Source organism: Ahaetulla prasina, chromosome 17 (genome assembly GCF_028640845.1).
Source record: "Ahaetulla prasina isolate Xishuangbanna chromosome 17, ASM2864084v1, whole genome shotgun sequence".
NCBI classification, from domain to species: Eukaryota; Metazoa; Chordata; class Lepidosauria; order Squamata; family Colubridae; genus Ahaetulla; species Ahaetulla prasina.
In genome coordinates, this window is record NC_080555.1 from 5,995,496 (window position 1) to 6,015,850 (window position 20,355).

Consider the following 20,355-nt stretch of genomic DNA (forward strand, 5'->3'; position numbering starts at 1 on the left):
ACCTCAGCAACACAGCAGATTGGAGGCTTGGATCTCAAAGAGGGTTGATTAATGGCCTTCGTTTTTTTTAAATTGCGAAAATAAAAGTGTTTTGAAGCCTTGCCAAATCAACGGAGTGGAAGTGTTGCCTTGAAGAAGATAACCACCCTCCTGGTTTTGTCTTGCTGTAAGACCACACCTAGAGTCCTGCATCCAAATTTTGGTCTCCACACTATTAAAAAGAGGTTGAGATTCCAGAAAGAGTGCAGAGAAGAGCAACCAGGATGATGAGGGGACTGGAGGCTCAAACATACGGATGAACGGTTGCAGGAACTGGGCCTGGCTAGTCTAGTGAAGAGAAGGACCAGGGGAGACAGGATAGCAGCCTTCCAATATTTCAGGGGCTGCCACAGAGAGGAGGAAGGGGGTCAAACTATTCTTCAAAGCACCAGACAAGGAACAATGGATGGAAACTGATGAGAGATTCAACCTAGAAATAAGGAGAATTTTTTCTGACAGCGAGAACAATCAACCCATGGAACAGAAGTTGCCTTTGGAGGTTGTGGGAGCTTCATCCCTGGAAGCTTTCAAGAAGAGACGTTTGGACTACCCATCGGTCAGAAATGGTGTAGGGTCTCCTGCTTAGGCGGGATGGGTGGGGTTGGACTAGATGACCGACAAGGTCCCTTCCAGCTCTTTGTTAATCTAATTTTTGGAACCAAAAGATTCGAGACCACCAAGTGCTCCTTTATTCAACACCACATCAAAAGACAGTCGAGACCCTCTTTCCCCCCCCTCACCCCCCACCGTTAACCCTCAAGCCCCCAGAGGCGCCCTGTGTTTCCTGCACACCACCGTCCCATAAAGCACATCGGATGCGAAGGGTGTTGTGGGTAATTCTTGTTTTTGCCGTCTACGTACATTCCTTTTTTTTTATATAAAAAGAAAAAAAGAAAGAAAGAAAACTCTATCCGGGCGCAAAAGGGAATCTGTTCATGGTGGTAGGCAAACAGAGCAGTGACAGGTGTTGGAAGCATCTGGTGCAGAAAAAGGCTTTTAAAAAGGGTATTTTGGGGAGGGGGGAGAGGCGGAGGGAGGGAAAGGAGGGGGGGGTTTGAAGAGGGGAGAGAAGCCAGAGGCTTGGGGGGGGGTCTCCTTGGGAAGCAGAGGATGGCATAGAAGCACGTTGGAAATGCATGCGGCGCTCAAAAAACGGGGAGGGGCTTTTTTCCTTACTGCCCGAAGTGGGACCCCAAAAACCAACCCCGTGGGGGCTTTGTGGAAAGATGTTTGGCCCGACGCACTTGAGGGTCTCCTTTCCCCAAGTCTGTGGCCCGCTCCTCAATTTTAAACAACCCACCAGTTTGCAAAATGAGGGAGGGTGGGTTGTGGGAAGGGAAAGAAATAGAGGTAGGGTGGGGAAGGCAATTTTTTCCTATTCAGTTTCCTATTTCTTTCGGGGGTCTTCCTCACCCCACCCCCAAAACACAATCCCCCCAACTCCTCCTCAATCGCTCAGCCTCAAAGGAAAGATGTGGCTGCTTCTTTATTTCTCCCACTCCCCGGTTCCCACTTTTCGCAGGAAGCGGAAAAAACAGCCAATGGAAATCCCTGGGAATAAAACTCGCCTTTTTTAATTTCCCTCCGCCCAAAAGGACTAGCACCTCCACGAGGACTAGCCTCTCTGCTCTCCAACTTTGCTCTTCCCTGAATCGGAGGCAAGAATACGAGAAAGGGGGAGAGGAGGGAGGGGCTCAGAAGGAAGGAGGGAGGGATTCGTGGCTGTCTTTGGAGGCTAAAATGGCAGGAGAAAGGAGGGAAAGAGGGGTGGTGTGTGTGTGTTGAATTACTATTATTTTTTTCTTAAAGGACAGCAATTTGTTACAGCAGTTGCAGACTTTTTTTTCTTTTTTCAGTTCGGGATCACACAGGGAAAAATAAAATAAAATACAGAATTCGGGCGCGGAGGGAAGGGAAAAAAAACAAAAAACGGAGCTTACAAGAAAAGGAGAGGGAGCGCAGGAAAGGAGAGGGAGCGAAGCCACGATGGGGGATGCAGAATATTTCTATTTTTGGGGAGAAGAGAAGGGATGGGGTGAGTGGAGGGAAAAAAAAAAAAAGGCTGCCCAGAGCTTCCTAAAATTAGGAGCATCTTATCCTGCGGGAGTGGAGGCGGGGGTGGGGGGGTGGGGAAGAGATAAGGAAGCTGCAAACCTGGTGCAACAGATTCCTCGTAAACCCCCCACCCCAAAAAGTCGGAAACCCACACATTTCACTAGGAAAGGAGGGCGAGCGAAGGAAGGGGGGAAAATACTTCGTTTGGTGTGTCCTCGCCTCTTGGGGAAACCGAGGACAATGCAGCCATTGCTTTTGAGGGGCAGGGGAGTGGCAGTGGGGTGTGTGTTTTTTCTCCAAGGATTTCCCCTCCCCCCTCCTCCCCACTTGCACGGGGTGGGGTGGGGGCTTCTCTTCTTCTCAAGTATTATTTTTTTTTTAAAACTACCCGATAACCAGTTTCATGATTATTCCAGTGCATCTCTTGAAAGCTCAGTGTTTCGGCTTTTTTGGGGGGAAAGGTAGGGGAAGGGGTGATGATGATGATAATAATAATAATAATAACAACAATATTATAATAATAATAATAATAAAACACAATCAGTAAGCTTGGAACGCAGACATCACGCTGACTTGGCAAGTTCCTTCATAAGATACGAGTAACAGTGATTATAGCCATGACACAAAGAGGGAGTATTTTGTTGTCGTTGTTTTTGTTGTTGGTGTGGATTTCGTTAATGGCTGGGTATTTTTTCGTGGGCTGGCGAAGGTTATTCGGGCTTTTTCTTCACGGTGCCGGGCAGCTTCGCTTGGATCCTGGGAAGAGAAGGGATGGGGTGAGTGGAGGGAAAAAAAAAAAAAGGCTGCCCAGAGCTTCCTAAAATTAGGAGCATCTTATCCTGCGGGAGTGGAGGCGGGGGGGGGGGAGGGGGGAGAAAGAGATAAGGAAGCTGCAAACCTGGTGCAACAGATTCCTCGTAAACCCCCCACCCCAAAAAGTCGGAAACCCACACATTTCACTAGGAAAGGAGGGCGAGCGAAGGAAGGGGGGAAAATACTTTGTTTGGTGTGTCCTCGCCTCTTGGGGAAACCGAGGACAATGCAGCCATTGCTTTTGAGGGGCGGGGGAGTGGCAGTGGGGTGTGTGTTTTTTCTCCAAGGATTTCCCCCCCCCCTCCTCCCCACTTGCACGGGGTGGGGTGGGGGCTTCTCTTCTTCTCAAGTATTTTTTTTTTAAAAAAACTACCCGATAACCAGTTTCATGATTATTCCAGTGCATCTCTTGAAAGCTCAGTGTTTCGGCTTTTTTGGGGGGAAAGGTAGGGGAAGGGGTGATGATGATGATAATAATAATAACAACAATATTATAATAATAATAATAATAAAACACAATCAGTAAGCTTGGAACGCAGACATCACGCTGACTTGGCAAGTTCCTTCATAAGATACGAGGAACAGTGATTATAGCCATGACACAAAGAAGGAGTATTTTGTTGTCGTTGTTGTTGTTGGTGTGGATTTCGTTAATGGCTGGGTATTTTTTTGTGGGCTGGCGAAGGTTATTCGGGCTTTTTCTTCACGGTGCCGGGCAGCTTTGCTTGGATCCTGGGGAAGAGAAAGAGAAAAAGAAAGGAAGGCGCTGAGAATGGCGGATCGGGCCGCGGAAAAACCCCTCGGTGGGTTCTCGCTGCAGCCGATTCTCAAATTATTTTTTGAAGAATGAAGATTGCACGTTTTTTCATGAGGCTCAACAGGCAGAAGTGGAATTCACATTCTGTCACCACCGGTGTTCGCCCAGCATTGGAAATGTGAGCGCGCACACGTGCATACTTCGCTTGCACGGCATCAAGAGACACAGGAATTCGCTCGTGCAGCGATATAGGACGGGATAGCGCCCAGGCAGGCAGATCGCTACTACCGGTTCGCCTGAACCGGACCGAGCCGGCTGAATACTAGCTCTGTCAACAGGCCTTCTAAGAAACTAAAACACGAAGAGTGCTTTGCAAGGCAGGATTTTCTTTGGAGAGCCAATTGCCAGCCCAGGGGAGGGAGGGGAAAAAAAAAAGATAAAGGTAAAACAGAAGGGGAGGAAGATTAACGGTTTTAATATCCATTAATTCCTGAATTATTTTGAGAGGTTCCCTATTTAAGGTGGTCAAGAGTGGAGGCTACAATTTTTTGATTGTCCAGCAAAGTGAAGTTTATTTCCTTCCTTCCCCTCCCTCTCTATATTTTTCTTCTTTCCTGCCCATCTGTCTGGTTCCTTCCTTTCCTTCCCCTTCCTTCCTTCTCATTTTTCTTTTCCCTTCCTTTCTCTTTCCCTTCCTTCCTTCCTTCCCCTTCCTTCCTTCATCATCTATTTTCCTTCCTTCCATCATCTTCCTTCCTTCTCTTTATCATCTTCCTTCCTTCTTTCCTTCCTTCATCATCTCTTTTCCTTCCTTCCTCTTCCTCCCTTCTTTCCCTTTATCATCTTCCTTCCTTCCCATGATCTTCTTTCCTTCCATCATCTTCCTTCCTTCATCATGTATTTTCCTTCCTTCTTTCATCTTCCTTCCTTCCTTTAATCATCTTCCTTCTTCCCTTCCTTCCATCATCTTCCTTATCATTTTCCTCTTTCATCATCTATTTTCCTTCCTTCCTTGTCCCTCCTTCCATCTATCTACCTTCCTTCCCTTTATCATCTTCCTTCTTTTCTTCCTTCCATCTTCTTTCCTTCCTTATCGTCTTCCTTCTTTCATCATCTATTTTCCTTCCTTCCTTGTCCCTCCTTCCATCTATCTACCTTCCTTCCCTTTATCATCTTCCTTCTTTCCTTCCTTCCATAATCTTCTTTCCTTCCATCATTTTCCTTCCTACTCTTTTCCTTCCTTCCTTCCTTCCTTCCTTCCTTCCTTCCTTCCTTCCTTTCCTTCCTTCCTTCCTTCCTCCCTCCCTCCGAAGCCCAACTTCCTCAGTTTCATCCTATGGCTTTTCTTTCATTGCCAAGGGGAATCCTGGGACAGGTCCTCTTCGCCCCCCCTCCCCAAGCCACCTGCAGCTATTTTGAGGAGCTGGCAGTGGGGAGAAATGCGTCACAACTACGAGGCCAAGCCTTATCATTTCTACCTCAGTCCTGAGAGACTGCCTAGAACCGCTCAGTATCTTTTTGTGCGACTCACTTTGTAACGGCGGATTTGGCTTGATCCCGGATGATCCCGACATAATGGTCGATCTGAGTCTGAGAACCAAAAAGCAACAGCGAAGATAGATAGTCAGGGATAGTGAAGATGGGTTGTACATTGTCAAATTTATACATCTTCTGTCCAGGGCGGCAAGTCAGGAAACCCAGCAGTTTCAAATGAATTATAAGAAGAGTTTATTACAAGCTTTATTCTCTCTACAAGAAATATGAACTGCTGTCAAAGCAAATTGGAATTTTTGGAATGTCAATGAAATTCAAGGCGGGCTGGGCTTGCATCCCTCGGGGGCATGAAGAGACTCATGACTGATGATGCGTTTGACCCCTCCTTCCCTCTCCTATTCATAGCTCTGGTCTGTCACCCCCTGATCTTAAGAGCAGTGTTTCCCCAACCTCGGGCACTACTTTAAGACGTGGGGACTACAACTCCCAGAATTCCCCAGCCAAGTCCTGCTTTGGGCCTTGCTGACTGGAAAATTCTGAGAGTTGAAATCTACACGTCTTAAAAGTGCCCGAGGTCGGGAAACAACGTCTTTAGACTTTCAACACAGGTCCCCACTCTCTTTAATTTTCTGTTCCCCATTTTTTTTTTTTTAAAAAAAAGAGGGAATAAAACGCCGAAAAAGAATGAGGCAGTATTCCACGTTTGAAAAATAAAGAAGAAATAAAACACATCGGCTTCAGTTCTTATTTACTCTTCCAGTTCTAACGAGCTGTTAGAACTGGAAGAGTTCTAACCAACGCCCCAAAAATGGAATAAAAAATTCTGCTCCCTTTTTTTGAACACTGTTCACGTTTGAAAGCTTGAGAAGAAGTTTGTGATTCCCTGTTGCCTGCTTTATATTGGGGGGGGGGAAGCGCCCAAAGTCCCCTAATATTGTCAAAGCCACCAACTTTCCCTCAAATCCCATTATTTCAGCAATCCTGGGAGACGCACATCCTATTATTTCCGAATGGCTTGCTTGGAATACTTGGGGTTGAAGTTACCCACCTTATATTTCTCATAAACGACCGGCATGCTGAAAACCAGCAATTCCCCTAAAAAAGAAGAAGAAGAAGAAGAAAAAAGGCATTATATCAAGAGTGTTTAAAGTGTGACGACTATTTTGAGACAACCCAGGAGCAAAATACAGGACATCGAGGTTTGGTCATTACAAACAGTGGTTTATATACAAGACTTCTATATGCATACATACATGTGGTTGGCACATACCGGGCAAGCAATCAATCTTCACCTCTACACAGAGAGCTACAATGCAGATAGAACACGAGGAGAGAGAGAGAGAAAGAGAGAGAGAAGGGAGAGAGAGAGAAAGGGAGGGCGACAGGGAAGGGGAGAGGGAGGGAGGGAGGAAGGGAGAGAGGGAGAAGGAAGGAGGGAGGAAGGGAGAGAGAGAGAGGGAGGGAAGGAGGGAGAGGGAGGGAGGAGGAGATAGAGAGAGAGAAAGAGAGAGAGAGGCCCTCTCATGGCCTCCCTTATATAGACAGCTTCTTAAAGCGGCAATAACCCTGCTGACTCATCCTCAGTCTTAAAGCGGCAATAACCTTTACAATGGCTGGTCAGCTCTAAATCATCATTACCCTGACACATTAAAAGTCAAAAGGGGTGAAGCCTGGTTCCAGAGAGGCTGCGGGGCCCAATCAAGAGATCTCCAAAACCCAAAAGCTACTTTAAAAAAAAAATTGAGGACAGGTCTCAGGATTGAAAGCAGGCCTCTCTACGGTAGATGCTCTTTGCCTCAGGAGGAAGAAGATGAGGGGAAGCTGTGGGATTTTTGAACAAATTAGGCAACAACCCATCGTCTCTAGACGCTCAGAAAGAGGAAGGTTTAGGACTGGGAGGAAATGCAGAAGGTGGTGTAGGAACATTTATACCTTGTCTCGGGCTGTTTTATCAAGTGGTCCAGCAAAGGAAAAACGCCCTGTTTTGGCCACGGCTGAAGTCCTTTTTTTTATCTTTAAATCTTTATTTCTTGATTAGCCCTGGGGCCGTATCAAAGTGCAGAGTTCCAGAAACAAATGATTACTAAAATTTGATGAAAGCAATTTAAAATGAAATTGGAATAAAAATATGATTTAAAATGAAATTGGAATAATGTTCTCATCATGCTATCTGGACCGTTTTCATTCTGTATGGGTATCAGAACCTAGGCAAATTCCTTGTGTGTCCAATCACACCTGACCAATAAAAAATTCTATTCCATTTTTCAAACAGGTGCCTTAGATTTCTTTTTTTTCGCCTCCTTTTAAACCTTCTCTCTTTTCTGATGTCTCTTCCTTATCGGCTGTGTACTTTTGAGAGCAAACTTAAGCCTCAATCAAAGTCGCCTGGAGTCGCTTGGTAGGGAGAGGGGTGGCATGCAAATAATAATAAAATGATAAAATAAACTATGAAGTAAAAGGAAATATAAAATAAAAAATAAAATAAATAAAAAATAATAAAATAAAAATAAAATAACAAAATATGAAATGAAATATAAAATAAAATAATAATAAAAAATATGAAATGAAATGAAATATAAAATAAAAATAAAATAATAAAATAAAAATAAAATATACTTTGGAACAGATGGGATTCTGTAGAGGGGAAGGTGATAAAAAGGTAAAATTTGGTTTTAATGGGGTTTTACTATTTTATTGGGGTTTTAATATTCGGCCGTATTTAATAAGTTTTTTAAATTGGGGTTTTAACTTGTATTTATGTGTATATTTTACTTGGCTGTAAACCGCCCTGAGTCCCTTGGGAGATAGGGCGGTATAAAAATATGATTAAATAAATAAATAAATAAATAAATAGACTGGTAGTAGACACTCTGGGCCAGTCCATCCATCTCAAGTCAGCCTACCTCAGAGGGCTGTTGTTCTGGGGCGAAATGTATGCTATTTTGAGGTCTCCAATGAAGCACGGGATATAAATCTAATACCTAAACGAAGTGTAAAGAACGGAGGAGGAAGCAAACTGAGAAAGCAAGGAAGGTCTTGGCCATCTGTCTACCTGGTCACTGGGGAACTGTCCACGCTTTCATCTCTACCTCCGTTTGCAACTTACCTAGGATGAGGAGGGTGATCCCATTAAAAATGGCCCCGACGTACGTCATCAGCCACATGACGACTGCGAGCTGCAGACCAAACAGGACAGGGCACAGTTAGCAAGAACGGGAGGGGCAGGGCAGCAAGGATCATATATTTGGAAAAATGTGAATACCCCACCAGAGGAGGCTGCAATTCAAATTTTTTTTTTGACTGTGCCAAAACGGTTAGATTAAGCTTTAAAATCAAAGATCAAGAAGATACAGAATATTATACGATTTGGAATAAATTCTATGAACGGAGAGAAACAAGAGAAAAAGTAAGCTCATAAATGTTAGTCCTGAAAAGAAGGAGGTAAACAATCACAATGTTTTAATGCAAGAAGAAACTTAGCTAAAAGCCTTTTGGTTATATTATTACTATTGTTACTTTATCATTATTGTTGTTATTAGCTGGTATGTCAGTGTTTTAACACCACTCTTCTTTTTTGGGGTCTATTTGTAAACGGTATACACCCTCACAATGCACCCTTTTTCAAAAAAGTGTTTATGAATAAAATTTATAAAGAAGTCTAAAAAACAAACAAACAATGGGAGGGCAGGAATGTGCGCCCAGAGGCATCGAATGGTGCCTTTTTGATAGAGGTCACGTCTTCCTCTGCCCACTATGGTGCCCGACTCTAGAGAGGTTGCTCATCTGGTTCTCAACCAAGGGGCCAGACTGTTCATATGGCTGCCAGATCCGCTGTCGGGCCACAACACCTACGGAGTTACCACCCACCACTCCCCGGCAAAGCACCCTGGACCCAAATTTGTGGGTCCAGGCCTCGCGCTGACCTTCAGTGAATCGACCAAATCTTCCACCAGGAACAGACGCAGGATAGCTTTCAGGATGTGATTGACGTGGACCAGGGCGGAGCTGACGTAGTGATGGAAGGTGTCGGAAGAGAGGGTGACGTCCATGTCTAGATAGGCTCTGGGGAGGGAAAGGGCAGAGTGTCACAGCGAAGGAAACATATAGGTAGTCTTCGGCTTATGACCGATCCCTTAGTGACCGTTCAAAAAGCTACGACAGACCTCCCTGTAAAAATGTTTCTGGCCTCATTTCTATATGTTGATTCATAATTTCTTCTACTTGTAATTTAATTTTTTCCCAATATTGTTTCGCTTTATGACAGGACCACCACATCTGATAATACGTGCCCCCCAAAATACACATTTAATACGCTCTAGTCCGGGACTCAAGAGGGCCCTCGGGGGTCCCAAACCACTCGGTAGCGATCTGCCTATTTCACAGAAGGGACAACTGAGGGCAGAAGACCCAAGGTGGACCCCAAAGAAGCCCGCTCACTTGAAGGGATGGCCATCTTCGGATTTTTGCACAGCTTGGATGACGGACTTGTAGACCCGGAAGCAGATGGTGACAGACAGCAGGGCCAGGATGAGGTACGAGACGACGCTGATGACGCTAAAGGCGGCCAGGGAGAGCAGCAGGATGAGGGTGGTGCTGAAGACGGCGCCGGTCTTCTTGACATCCCTCCAGAAAATCAGATCTCGCACTGGGGAGAAAGGGAGAAAGCGGAGACGCCGGCTGTCAGCGGAGGAGAGCCGTGGGGGCGCAGTGGTTGGAAAGCGGTACCGCAGGCTGCTTCTGCTGCCTGCCGGCTGCCTGCAATTTGGCAGTTCGAATCTCACCAGGCTCAGGGTGGACTCAGCCATCCGTCCTTCTGAGGTGGGTAAAATGAGGACCCAGATTGTTGGGAGCAAATATGCTGACTATGTAAACCCCTTAGAGGGGGCTGAAAAGCACTATGAAGCAGTATATAAGCACTATTGGTATTGCCCGCCCTTCCTTCCTTCCTTCCTTCCTTCCTTCCTTCCTTCCTTCCTTCCTTCCTTCCTTCCTTCCTTCCCTTTCCTTCCTTCCGTTATAAAGCAGTATTATAAAGCAGTCTGAAGCAATATTGCAGTATTGCTCAGTCAGGAGTTCAATCCTGACCGGCTAAAGGTTGACTCAGCCTTCCGTCCTTCCGAGGTGGATAAAATGAGGACCCAGATTGTTGGGGACAAGAGGCTGACTCTGTAAACCGCTTACAGAGGGCTGTAAAAAGCACCATGAAGCGGTATATAAGTCTAAGGGCTATTGCTATCTGTAAAATTAAGCGCATCAGCTCTGCAAGGGGAAACCTCTACCTCTAGACTGCCCAGCCGGATGGGCAGTGTCTAAATTTGAAAATAAAAACATATAAAAGCAAATAACAACTACGGGGAGCCCTCGACTTAACCACAGTTCACTTAGTAACCGTTCGAAGTTACAACGGCCCTGAAAAAAAGTGATTTAGGACCGTTTTTTCCACACTTACCACCATCACAACATCACCCCAGGGTCACGTGATTTAAAATTTCAGACACTTGGCAGATGGGTTCATATTTATGACAGGTTGCAGTGTGACGGCGTGTGTGTGTGTGTGTGTGTGTGTGTGTGAGATATGATCCGCTTTGGTGACCTTCTGACAAGCCAAGTCAACAGAGGAAGCCAGATTGACTTAACCACCGTGTGACTGACTTGACAACTGCTGTGATTCGCTTAGCAACGGTGGCAAGGAAGGTCGTAAGATGAGGCAAAGCTTACTTAACAAATGCTTCACTTAGCGACAGAAACGTTGACCTCATTTGTGGTAAGTCAAAGGCTCCCTGCATTTACAATTGGGCTGTTCTGCAGCCTTCCAATGATGCATTCGGATTCTCGTTTTAAACCAAAAGGGAACGTCCCCATCTGAATCGGTTTCAAAATACAAAAACGGAATAGAAAATCTCATTAAAAAAAGAAAGAAAGAAAGGTGAGTGACAGAGATTTGTAGTCATAGTTGCATAAAACCAGCTTCTAGTCACAACAGTTGGGAATTGCAATCCCCAATTCATTAAAATTGCCGAGAAGCTACACAAAAGGTTTAAAAAAAAATTTTTTTTTTAAAGATGGAGTAAAACCCTCTTTGAAATCTTCTTCCCCTTCTCCTCAGGATGGAGTTTCTGAAACGGAGCACCGGTTATATTTGTAATAAAAGAAATACTTTTATTTGTATCCTATGACTATCGTTAAGTGTTGTACCTTATGATTCTTGATGAACATATCTTTTCTTTTATGTACACTGAGAGCGTATGCACCAAGACAAATTCCTTGTGTGTCCAATCACACTTGGCCAATAAAGAATTCTGTTCTGTTCTATTCTATTCTGTTCTGTCCTGTCCTAAATACACCGATAATAATTCTTTTTCCAGAATATTTTTTGTGGAGAATAGGCCAAGCCATTAAGTAAGACAAGATTTTCTTTCTTTTTTTAAAAAAAGGAAGCATTTGTAGATTTCAACCAGGGTAGATAAAAATCATTGATGATTTAAAAATTTTTAAAAAGGGATTAAAAAAAAATTAAATCGGATTTTTTAAATTTAAATCGGATTTTTAATTATTTTTTTATCAAATTTACCAAATTTATTTTAATCGAACACTTCTGGAGTAAAAACAATATCTAAAGATAAGTTGTCTATGTAAAATAATATTAATAATTTAGTTAATTCGGAGTGAAATGGAGCTTAGCTATGTCGCAGGAGGCTGTATATTCTGCAATATTTTTGGTAAACTCATTCAACGAACCCAAGCTCTGCAAGCTAAATAGCAAACCTCCATTTTTGTTTGCAAATAATAATGTTAAAGATTCTAACTGCCAGCAAGAACGAGTCCTTACATTGAAAGAGCGCCTGTCATTTCAGATCCATCATGGCAGCAGCACCTGTTAATGGGCATCCGCTCACCGGTTGCCCGCCACCTCTCTCACCTTGTTATCTCCCTGCCGCATCCCCAGCTGTCCCGTTAAAGTGACTGGGACGGTTGGTGAGTCAACAGCGGGTCAGAGGTGGAGCCGCTGCGGGACAGAGATGACCGTGGCTCTTTAAAAATTATGATTTAGATCGAGTCGAATTTAACAAGCCATTTTGCTAGTGATTTAAATCACGATTTAAATTGACTCAGTTTAAGTCAAATCCACCCTGATTTCAACTTTTTTGAGTTTTATAAAAGTTTGCATCACAATTTACCTTTGAACCTAAAATTCTGCATTTCAGCTCTCTTTTTTTTTAAGGAGAGGAAAGAAAGGTTAGGATGCAAATATCCCTGTTTCTTAAATGTTGGATAAACGCTGTGGAGATGAGGAGGGTTTCAAATGCCAAACAATAGAAAAATCTTTTGTTTTTGTCCTAAAACATCAAAAACAAAAACACCATTAAAAACATCACCAAAAACATCATTAAAAAAGGACAACAGACTGTTCTTTCTGCGCCAACTCAGTAAGCTCAAACTGCCCAAGGAGCTGCTGATCCAATTCTACAGAGGAATTATTGAGTCTGTCATTTGCACCTCTATAACTGTCTGGTTCGGTTCTGCAACCCAACAAGAAAAACACAGACTTCAGAGGATAATTAGAACTGCAGGAAAAATAATTGCTACCAACCTGCCTTCCATTGAGGACCTGTATACTGCACGAATCAAGAAGAGGGCCGTGAAAATATTTGCAGATCCCTCGCATCCTGGACATAAACTGTTTCAACTCCTACCCTCAAAACGACGCTATAGAGCACTGCACACCAGAACAACTAGACACAAGAACAGTTTTTTCCCGAAGGCCATCACTCTGCTAAACAAATAATTCCCTCAACACTGTCAGACTATTTACTGAATCTGCACTACTATTAATCGTTTCATAGTTCCCATCACCAATCTCTTTCCACTTATGACTGTATGACTATAACTTGTTGCTGGCAATCCTTATGATTTATATTGATATATTGATCATCAATTGTGTTGTAAATGTTGTACCTTGATGAAGGTATCTTTTCTTTTATGTACACTGAGAGCATATGCACCAAGACAAATTCCTTGTGTGTCCAATCACACTTGGCCAATAAAATTCTATTCTATTCTATTCTAGCTTGATTTTGAGTCTTCCTTTTTCTTCCGTTTCTTCAAAGCCGAAAAGGTGGCGATTTACGGCTTAGCAGCTTGCAGGCCTGGTAATTTAAGTATTCCTACTTAATTCAGATAGAAAGCTGCATGCTTTGATGTGGAGAATACAGATCAGACATAATGCAATTTATATTCCCCGAAGAGCAGATTTAACTGAGATACAAGGCTGCTCTGTAGGTGGAGATGTCTTTCCACGATTTTATGTATTTTATTTAGCCACCAACCACCTCTCCCCTATATTTCGAAATTCTCCCCGTTTACTATACAGCTAGTCCTCGATTTACAAGAGTTCGTTTAGTGACCGTTCGGAGTTACAACGGACCTGAAAACTAACACGACCGTTGGCAGAATCCCCGTGGTCATGTGATCAAAAATTCAGACGCTTGGCCACTGGCTCGTAATTATGACGGTTGGGGAGTCGCGCGATTTCCCCCTTTTGCTGGACCTTCTGACTCGCTTAACGACCGTGTGACTAACTTAATACCTGCAGTGATTTATTTGACAACTGGAGGCAAGGAACGCCGTACCATGGGGACAAAAAGTCACTTAAAACAACAGAAATGTTGGGCTCACTTGTGGGTCGCAAGTCGAGGGCTAATCTGTATTGTGTGTTATTGAATGCTGGGGCTCCCATCTAAGCCATAGGTAAAGGTTCCCCTCGCACATATGTGCTAGTCGTTCCCGACTCTAGGGGGCGGTGCTCATCTCTGTTTCAAAGCCGAAGAGCCAGCTCTGTCCGAAGACGTCTCTGTGGTCATGTGATTGGCATGGCTCAATGCCAAAGGCGCACGGAACGCTCTTCCTTTCCCACCAAAGGTGGTCCCTTATTTTTCTACTTACATTTTTTACGTGCTTTCGAACTGCTAGGTTGGCAGAAGCTGGGACAAGGAACGGGAGCTCACCCCCATTACGCGGAGGCACTAGGGATTCGAACGGCCGAACTGCCGACCTTTCGATCGACAAGCTCAGCGTCTTAGCCACCGAGCCACTGCGTCCCTATCGAAGCCATAGATCTGGAGAATAAGAGCTGAGGCTTTGCACACAGAAAAGCATGCGGGGCTAGACCCAGACAAGCCATCCCGCCATCCCCCCCCCCCCCAACGCCGCCCGAAAAACTCCAGCACAGAAGCAGCATTTACAATTCAACACAAGGCTTCCTCTGTTTGGGTGGGTGGGTGAAATCCACTCCCCCTTGAGGGGTCCATGGGCCACGGGGCAGCTGGCCAAGAATAAAAGTTTATAAAAGTCCATCCTTTTGTGTGTGTGTGTGGGTGGGGGGCCTCCCTGACTTAAAAAGGAGAGGGAAGGGGGGAGCACCAGCCGCCTCTATCTCTCGTCAGTGTTGAGCCTGCAGGAACCTCCCCTCCACGTTTTCTTCTGGATATCAAAAAACATCTCTTTTATGGTCGAAACTATAAATGTATGGCAGATCCTCAGGATACTTGGTGGGAAAACACACACACACATACACAAAATTCCAGTTTTTCCAGATTTTTGTGCATACTGTTTAGCTCCAAGGGTTAGAAAGCTGTGGTACCTCCCCCTCCAACTCTCTTTCTCACACGCTTTTGACTAGTTATGGGGAAATCCCACAATGGCTCTTCCCCCCACCCCACCTCAAACAGAACATAGAATTTGTAGGGCTGGAAGGGATACCCTGGAGGTCTTTTAGTCCAACCCCTTGCTTAAGGCGGGAGTCCTTATACCATTTCAGACAAACGGCTGTCCAATCTTTTCTTGAAAACCTCCAGTGATGAGGGAGGGAGGGGAGAAAGAAAGAAAGGAAGAAAGGAAGGAAGGAAAGAAGGAAAAATGAATAGCAGAAAAGAAAAAGTGTTGGGAAGGGACCCTGGAGGTCTTCTAATCTAACCCCCTGCTCAAGGTAGAGTCTTTATACCATTTCAGACAAATGGCTATCCAATCTCTTCTTGAAAACCTCCAGTGATGAGGAAGGAAAGAAGGAAGGAAGGAAGGAAGGAAGGAAGGAAGGAAGGAAGGAAGGAAGGAAGGAAGGAAGGAAGGAAGGAAGGAAGGAAGGAAGGAAGGAAAAAAGAATAACAGAAGAACAGTGTTGGAAGGGATCTTGGAGGTCTGCTAGTCCAACCCCCTGCTCAAGGCAGGAATCTCTATCCCATTGGAGACAAATGGTTATCCAACATCTTCTTAAAAACTTCCAGTGTTGGAGCATTCACAACTTCTGCAGGCAAGTTGTTCCACTGATTAATTGTTCTAACTGTCAGGAAATTTCTCCTTAGTTCTAAGTTGCTTCTCTCCTTGATCAGTTTCCACCCATTGCTTCTTGTCCTGCCTTTAGGGGCTTTGGAGAATAAGTTGTCCCCTTATTCTTTGTGACAGCCCCTCAAGTATTGGAAGATGCACTGTCCCCCCCTCATCCTAAATAGCTAACTAGTTACCTTCACAACCAACTGCTTTGAATTTCCTTCATTATCAAAAATATTCACTGGATTAAAAAAAAAAAGCTGGAAATTCACTGGCAAGAGTTTATGGGGTGCAGTTATGGAGGGCTATTCCATCATACGTTTGCAGGTAGTCCTCGACGTACGGCCATAACTGGCCCAGAATTACGCTTGTAAGTCATTGCAGTCTTTAAGCAAACACGACAGTAATCAAGCAAATCAATTTTACCCAATGGGCATTTTTTGCTGGAAAAACAAAGCAACGCCAGAAACTGGCAAAAAGCATCAAAATGTGTGTGTGTGTGCGTGTGTGGAGCCATCATAAATTTCGAAATCAGGTTGTAAATCGCTTTTGGGGAGTCCATCGTAACAGTCACCAAGCAATTGGTCGTAAGTTGAGGATTACCTGTAGCTCTTGTCTAGAAAACTCTAACTTAGTGACTGATCTTTGGTGAGGGTCTATGCAGTTTAGATGTCTCACTGCACAATTCATGGGTGCGGAAAAGCATCGTGGCAAAATTAGCAGCCAGGCTGATGAAATTCTTCCTCTGGAGGAGGAAGAAATCAGGAGATCAGCCTCTTGAACTCTGGATAGTTTAGTCCTTTCGAGAAGATCTCAGGAATTGAGGTTTTGCATTCGATTGTGCATTGAACAGCTTGGGAGCTTGTAGGAGGAATGGCAGAAACTGTAGGCGGAGTCAAAAGAAGAATCGGCTCAGAATCCCTACATAGCTATAAGTGGACTAAGTCCAACAACCTCCCTTGTATTCTGTTGAGCCTTATCTAACTCCAAGCAGTGGCTGATAGTTAGTTGAGAAGATTCTTGTGCGTAAGCTTTCAGCAATAAATCAGTTTACCGTATTTTTCAGAGTATAAGAAGCACCGGATTATAAAACGCACCGGATTATAAGACGCACCTTAGTTTTTGGGGAGGAAAATAAGAAAAAAGCTGATTGGCAGGTAGACTGGCCTCCAGGAATACCCCCCATCAGCTGTTCCCAGAGGTGAATTTTAGCAACAGGTTCCTTGATTGTGAACTCTGTGCCTTGCTTTTTTTTTCTGCCTTTGAAACTCCGTTTCAGGAAAAAAAAAAATCTGTCTCCGAAAGCCTCCAAAACAGAACTTCAGAAAAAAAGCCTCTGAAGCTCTGTTTGGGGGCTTCTTTTCTGAAGCTTCTTTCAGCCTCTGAAACCTCCGTTTGAGAAGCTGGGTGGGACTACATTCGGAGTATAAGACGCACCCAGATTTTCACCCTCTTTTTTGCGGGGGGAAAATTGCATCTTATACTCCAAAAAATACGGTAATTGGATCTTCAATTACCAAGGAAACGCCAACTGTGCCCCAAAATCGTTATTGCGGCCTTTATGGATACGACTTACAGAAACCTCACTTTCTTAAACAATTTTGCATACAACTAATTGACAACTTTAGAGAGAGATTCTGAAAGAACAAAAGATGAGTGAGATACCTTCATTTTGGAATTAAGTGGGGTGGGGGAGGGGACACCCCTACTATCTTACAAGAATTTCAATTTAAAAGCCAAAAGCTTAACGAGACTGTTGATGTGAGAAAGTTTTAAACGGATAAATGGGACAGTTTTTAGAAAGCCAAAAGGATAATTCTTTTTTTTTGTCTTGCCGACAAAAATGTCTTTGGAAACCGTTAAGATTAACCAGACAAATAGAGTGGAACTTCGTGGGAATGCTGATGATGAATGATTATTAAGCGGGATTTTACAAATAAGAAGGTAAAAAGGAAGCTTATCCAAGTATCCGCTGTCACCCCCCCAGGTGAAAATAAATATCACAATAACCATGGTTATATGCAGGGAGCCACATGCAAGCCACATCATTACCTTCTCGGGCGGGTTACCTGAGAATTCAGCCAGTAATTTTGTCATGGCATGTAGTACAGACGGCGGCTCGGGAGGAAGCGGATGAGAAGTTTTCCCAAGACTGACACTGGCGGGAACGAGCATCACATCGACGGCCTGCTCAAGGCAGAGGGGCCTCTTTTCCAAAGCTGACTTTGGAGCAGATCCTGGAGCGTCAGGCGGGAACTCACTGTACTGTCCAGAATGCATCCCTCTGGGGGCAGAGAAAAGCTTGGGTCTCTCCATCGCGGCTTTCCTCCCCGCCTCTTTGAGGGCTGTGATGGTGACGTGCTCGTGTTCGAAATCTTGCTTGGCTTGGGGCGGCGGCTGAAAGTAGGGCCAGGCCCCTTGGGCACGAGCGGCCTTCAGCTCTGCCTCCGAGAACATCTCCACCGGATCTTCGGGAGATTCGGCCCCCTTGGATTTTAAGCACTCCTTCATGAAGTCCATAAAACTCTCACTGCCCAGCCCGTCAGGGCACACCACCGCTTTGACACTGTCCAAAGTGATCTTTCTCAAAGGATCTTCGGCCTTGGGAGTCTTCCTCGGCACCTCCAGTTCTCCAGCGTCAAACACCTGCTTGGCTTTAGAAGGTGCGCTTAGACCAGGTTCTCTGGAAGGCTGAGGTGCAGGAGATGGTCTCTCCACAGCCTGGATTGCTTTGAACTCATCGGCGAATCGCCAACGGCTTTCCAAGGACTGGGGAACCATCTGGTCTTCCTGAAGCTCATCAGATGCCTCCTCATCCTCCTCATCTATATATTCAATTTCGGCTTCAGAAGAGCCGGTGAGTTTCGAGAACCCCTGGCAATTCAAAGCCGCTGCTTTATTCAGGAATGTCAAGTCAGCCGGAACATCTTCGATGACCGTGTCATCAGATTCTCCAGAGCTATCCGCATCGGCTGTTTCAGGCAAGCATGGGTTGGGCCAAGACAGCTCGGCTGTTATCTGGAGGGCTTCCGGAGGAGCGCTTTTCATCGCAGCGACGGCTTGGCCAATCACCGTGGCTTGATTCTTGTCTACTTTTGGAGACAGCTTGCCTTTTGGGTGGAGGCTGATCGTCACGGGCTGGTAAGGCACAGAAGCCTTGCCAATTTCCACATCGCCAGGGCTCGCTACGGGTTCTGGAACTCTGCCGCTGATTTCGGCAGATGAGGCCTTAAAGCCCGCATCGATAAAGTCATCTGTCTTGTCTTCCAGATCCTTACTGGGAATCAAGTCCCAGTGAAGCAGTTCGTTGGTGAAACTGTGCAGTTCACGGACACATTTGGAGACTTCCTCCAGAGCCGCCGTCGTGCCTGAAGACTGGCGGGAGAGCCCCGGTCCTGAGGGAAGCCGCCCGCTGCTACGGGGCTTTACCTGGAACTCGCAAACGCTATCTTCTGGAATGTCGGTCAACAGCTCCCTTTCGCCGTGGATAACCCAGTTGCTCCCAATGTCCTTGGAATTGCTGGTCAGGACCTCTTTGAATTCCTTATCAAATTCCAGCTTGTCAGCAATAACCTCAAATGGAGATTCAGGGGAATCTTTTTCCACGGGCGGCTCCACAGCGACCCCGAGAGACCCGGCGGAATGTGAACAGAGAATCTCAGAAGGAACCTTCTCGAGTTCGTCTTCCGAGCTGGCCAACAGTGCAAATGTGGAGTCTCCTTTTGACCCTCGTTCTCCTTCGGGCTGGCATTTATTCTGATCAGTCTTACCATCCAAGGGACTAGCTCCTGTGAACTCACTTTCCCGCAGAGAAGTCACTTCCATGACTGGGCCGCGGCTATGAATTTTGGATCCAACCGAAAAGGGCAATTCCATTTGGCGCGGAGATGCCACCGAAATGGTCTCCATCCTTGAAACTTCCTTGGTCCCTTGGACACCTCCTGGTTTTGGTCCTTCCAAGACTTCCTGTTGTTGGTCTTTGGGGAGAGTAGAGTTGGCTTCCCTCTGATTCCCGGAATGTGCTAAATAAACTCCGGCTGATGGGAGAGAAGACAGGAAAGGAGCAGGGAACTGCATCTGGCAAGCTGAATTGTGCCAAGGAAGATTCTCCGATTTAAACAGGGAGGGATAGAGAGAGAGAGAGAGAGAGACGCACACAGGATCGGCGATAAACGCCACAATCAAGCAGGCAACATGCTCGTCACGAAACGAAAGCCACTATCCTACCAAACCCTGCGCGCATGCATAAGACTGACTGAAGGACAGGAACGTCCGTAGGGAGGCTGTGATTCACATCAACATAAAAAATAAAATAAGTGAAGAACGTTTCATTTCACGGGAGGAAGACAGCCGAAGTCAGCCAAAGAGAGAAAGGCACAAAGAACAGATCATGCTGGGTGGGCAGGTGAACAGAAGCAGCCACCACCACCCCCGTCCCAAATGCAAATAAACTACCTCAACAAACTGTAGAAGGTCGTCGGGTGCTCGCAGGTCAGATGTTGTAGGAATGATACAACCTGGGTTTCCCCCCTTGCAGTATATCTTATTTCTACGGCTATTTGGGATCACGCTTAATTCTACCTGATCTAGCTTGTGCTACTTCTAAGGCAACTATATCATTACAACAGTTTATTTAGTGAATGTTCAAAGTTTCATGCTTGCAGATGTTTCATTACCAAACTATTTAACTCCATCGGTGCTGGAAGGGAGTGGGGTTTACTCCCTGTTTATTTACTATAGATAGCCCTCGACTTACAACGGTTCCTTTAGTGTACGTTTGAAGTTACAATGGCACTGAAAAAAGTGACTTATGGCTGTTTTTCAAATTCAGAACTTTGGCAACTGATTCATATTTACGATGGTCGCAGTGTCCC

The 20,355-nt window shown here is 45.1% G+C and overlaps 1 protein-coding gene across 6 annotated transcripts in view; it reads right to left on the reverse strand.

The window, feature by feature from the left end:
• Positions 1–2,589: 2,589 nt before the first annotated feature.
• RTN3 (reticulon 3) overlaps positions 2,590–20,355 on the reverse strand; it is a 48,554-nt gene continuing 30,788 nt past the window's right edge. For 2 of the 6 annotated variants that reach the window (XM_058160206.1, XM_058160201.1), the window contains 7 exons: positions 17,551–19,518; positions 9,596–9,803; positions 9,082–9,220; positions 8,265–8,334; positions 6,207–6,253; positions 5,196–5,254; positions 3,382–3,639 (listed from right to left, as the gene is read on the reverse strand). In XM_058160206.1, the coding sequence (XP_058016189.1) occupies positions 3,594–3,639; positions 5,196–5,254; positions 6,207–6,253; positions 8,265–8,334; positions 9,082–9,220; positions 9,596–9,803; positions 17,551–19,518 (2,537 nt within the window). In that variant the 3' untranslated portion in view covers positions 3,382–3,593. Of the gene's footprint in view, positions 2,851–3,381; positions 3,640–5,195; positions 5,255–6,206; positions 6,254–8,264; positions 8,335–9,081; positions 9,221–9,595; positions 9,804–17,533; positions 19,519–20,355 lie in introns of those variants that run through there. The other 4 variants (XM_058160204.1, XM_058160203.1, XM_058160200.1 and 1 more) reach the window with 3 other exon arrangements.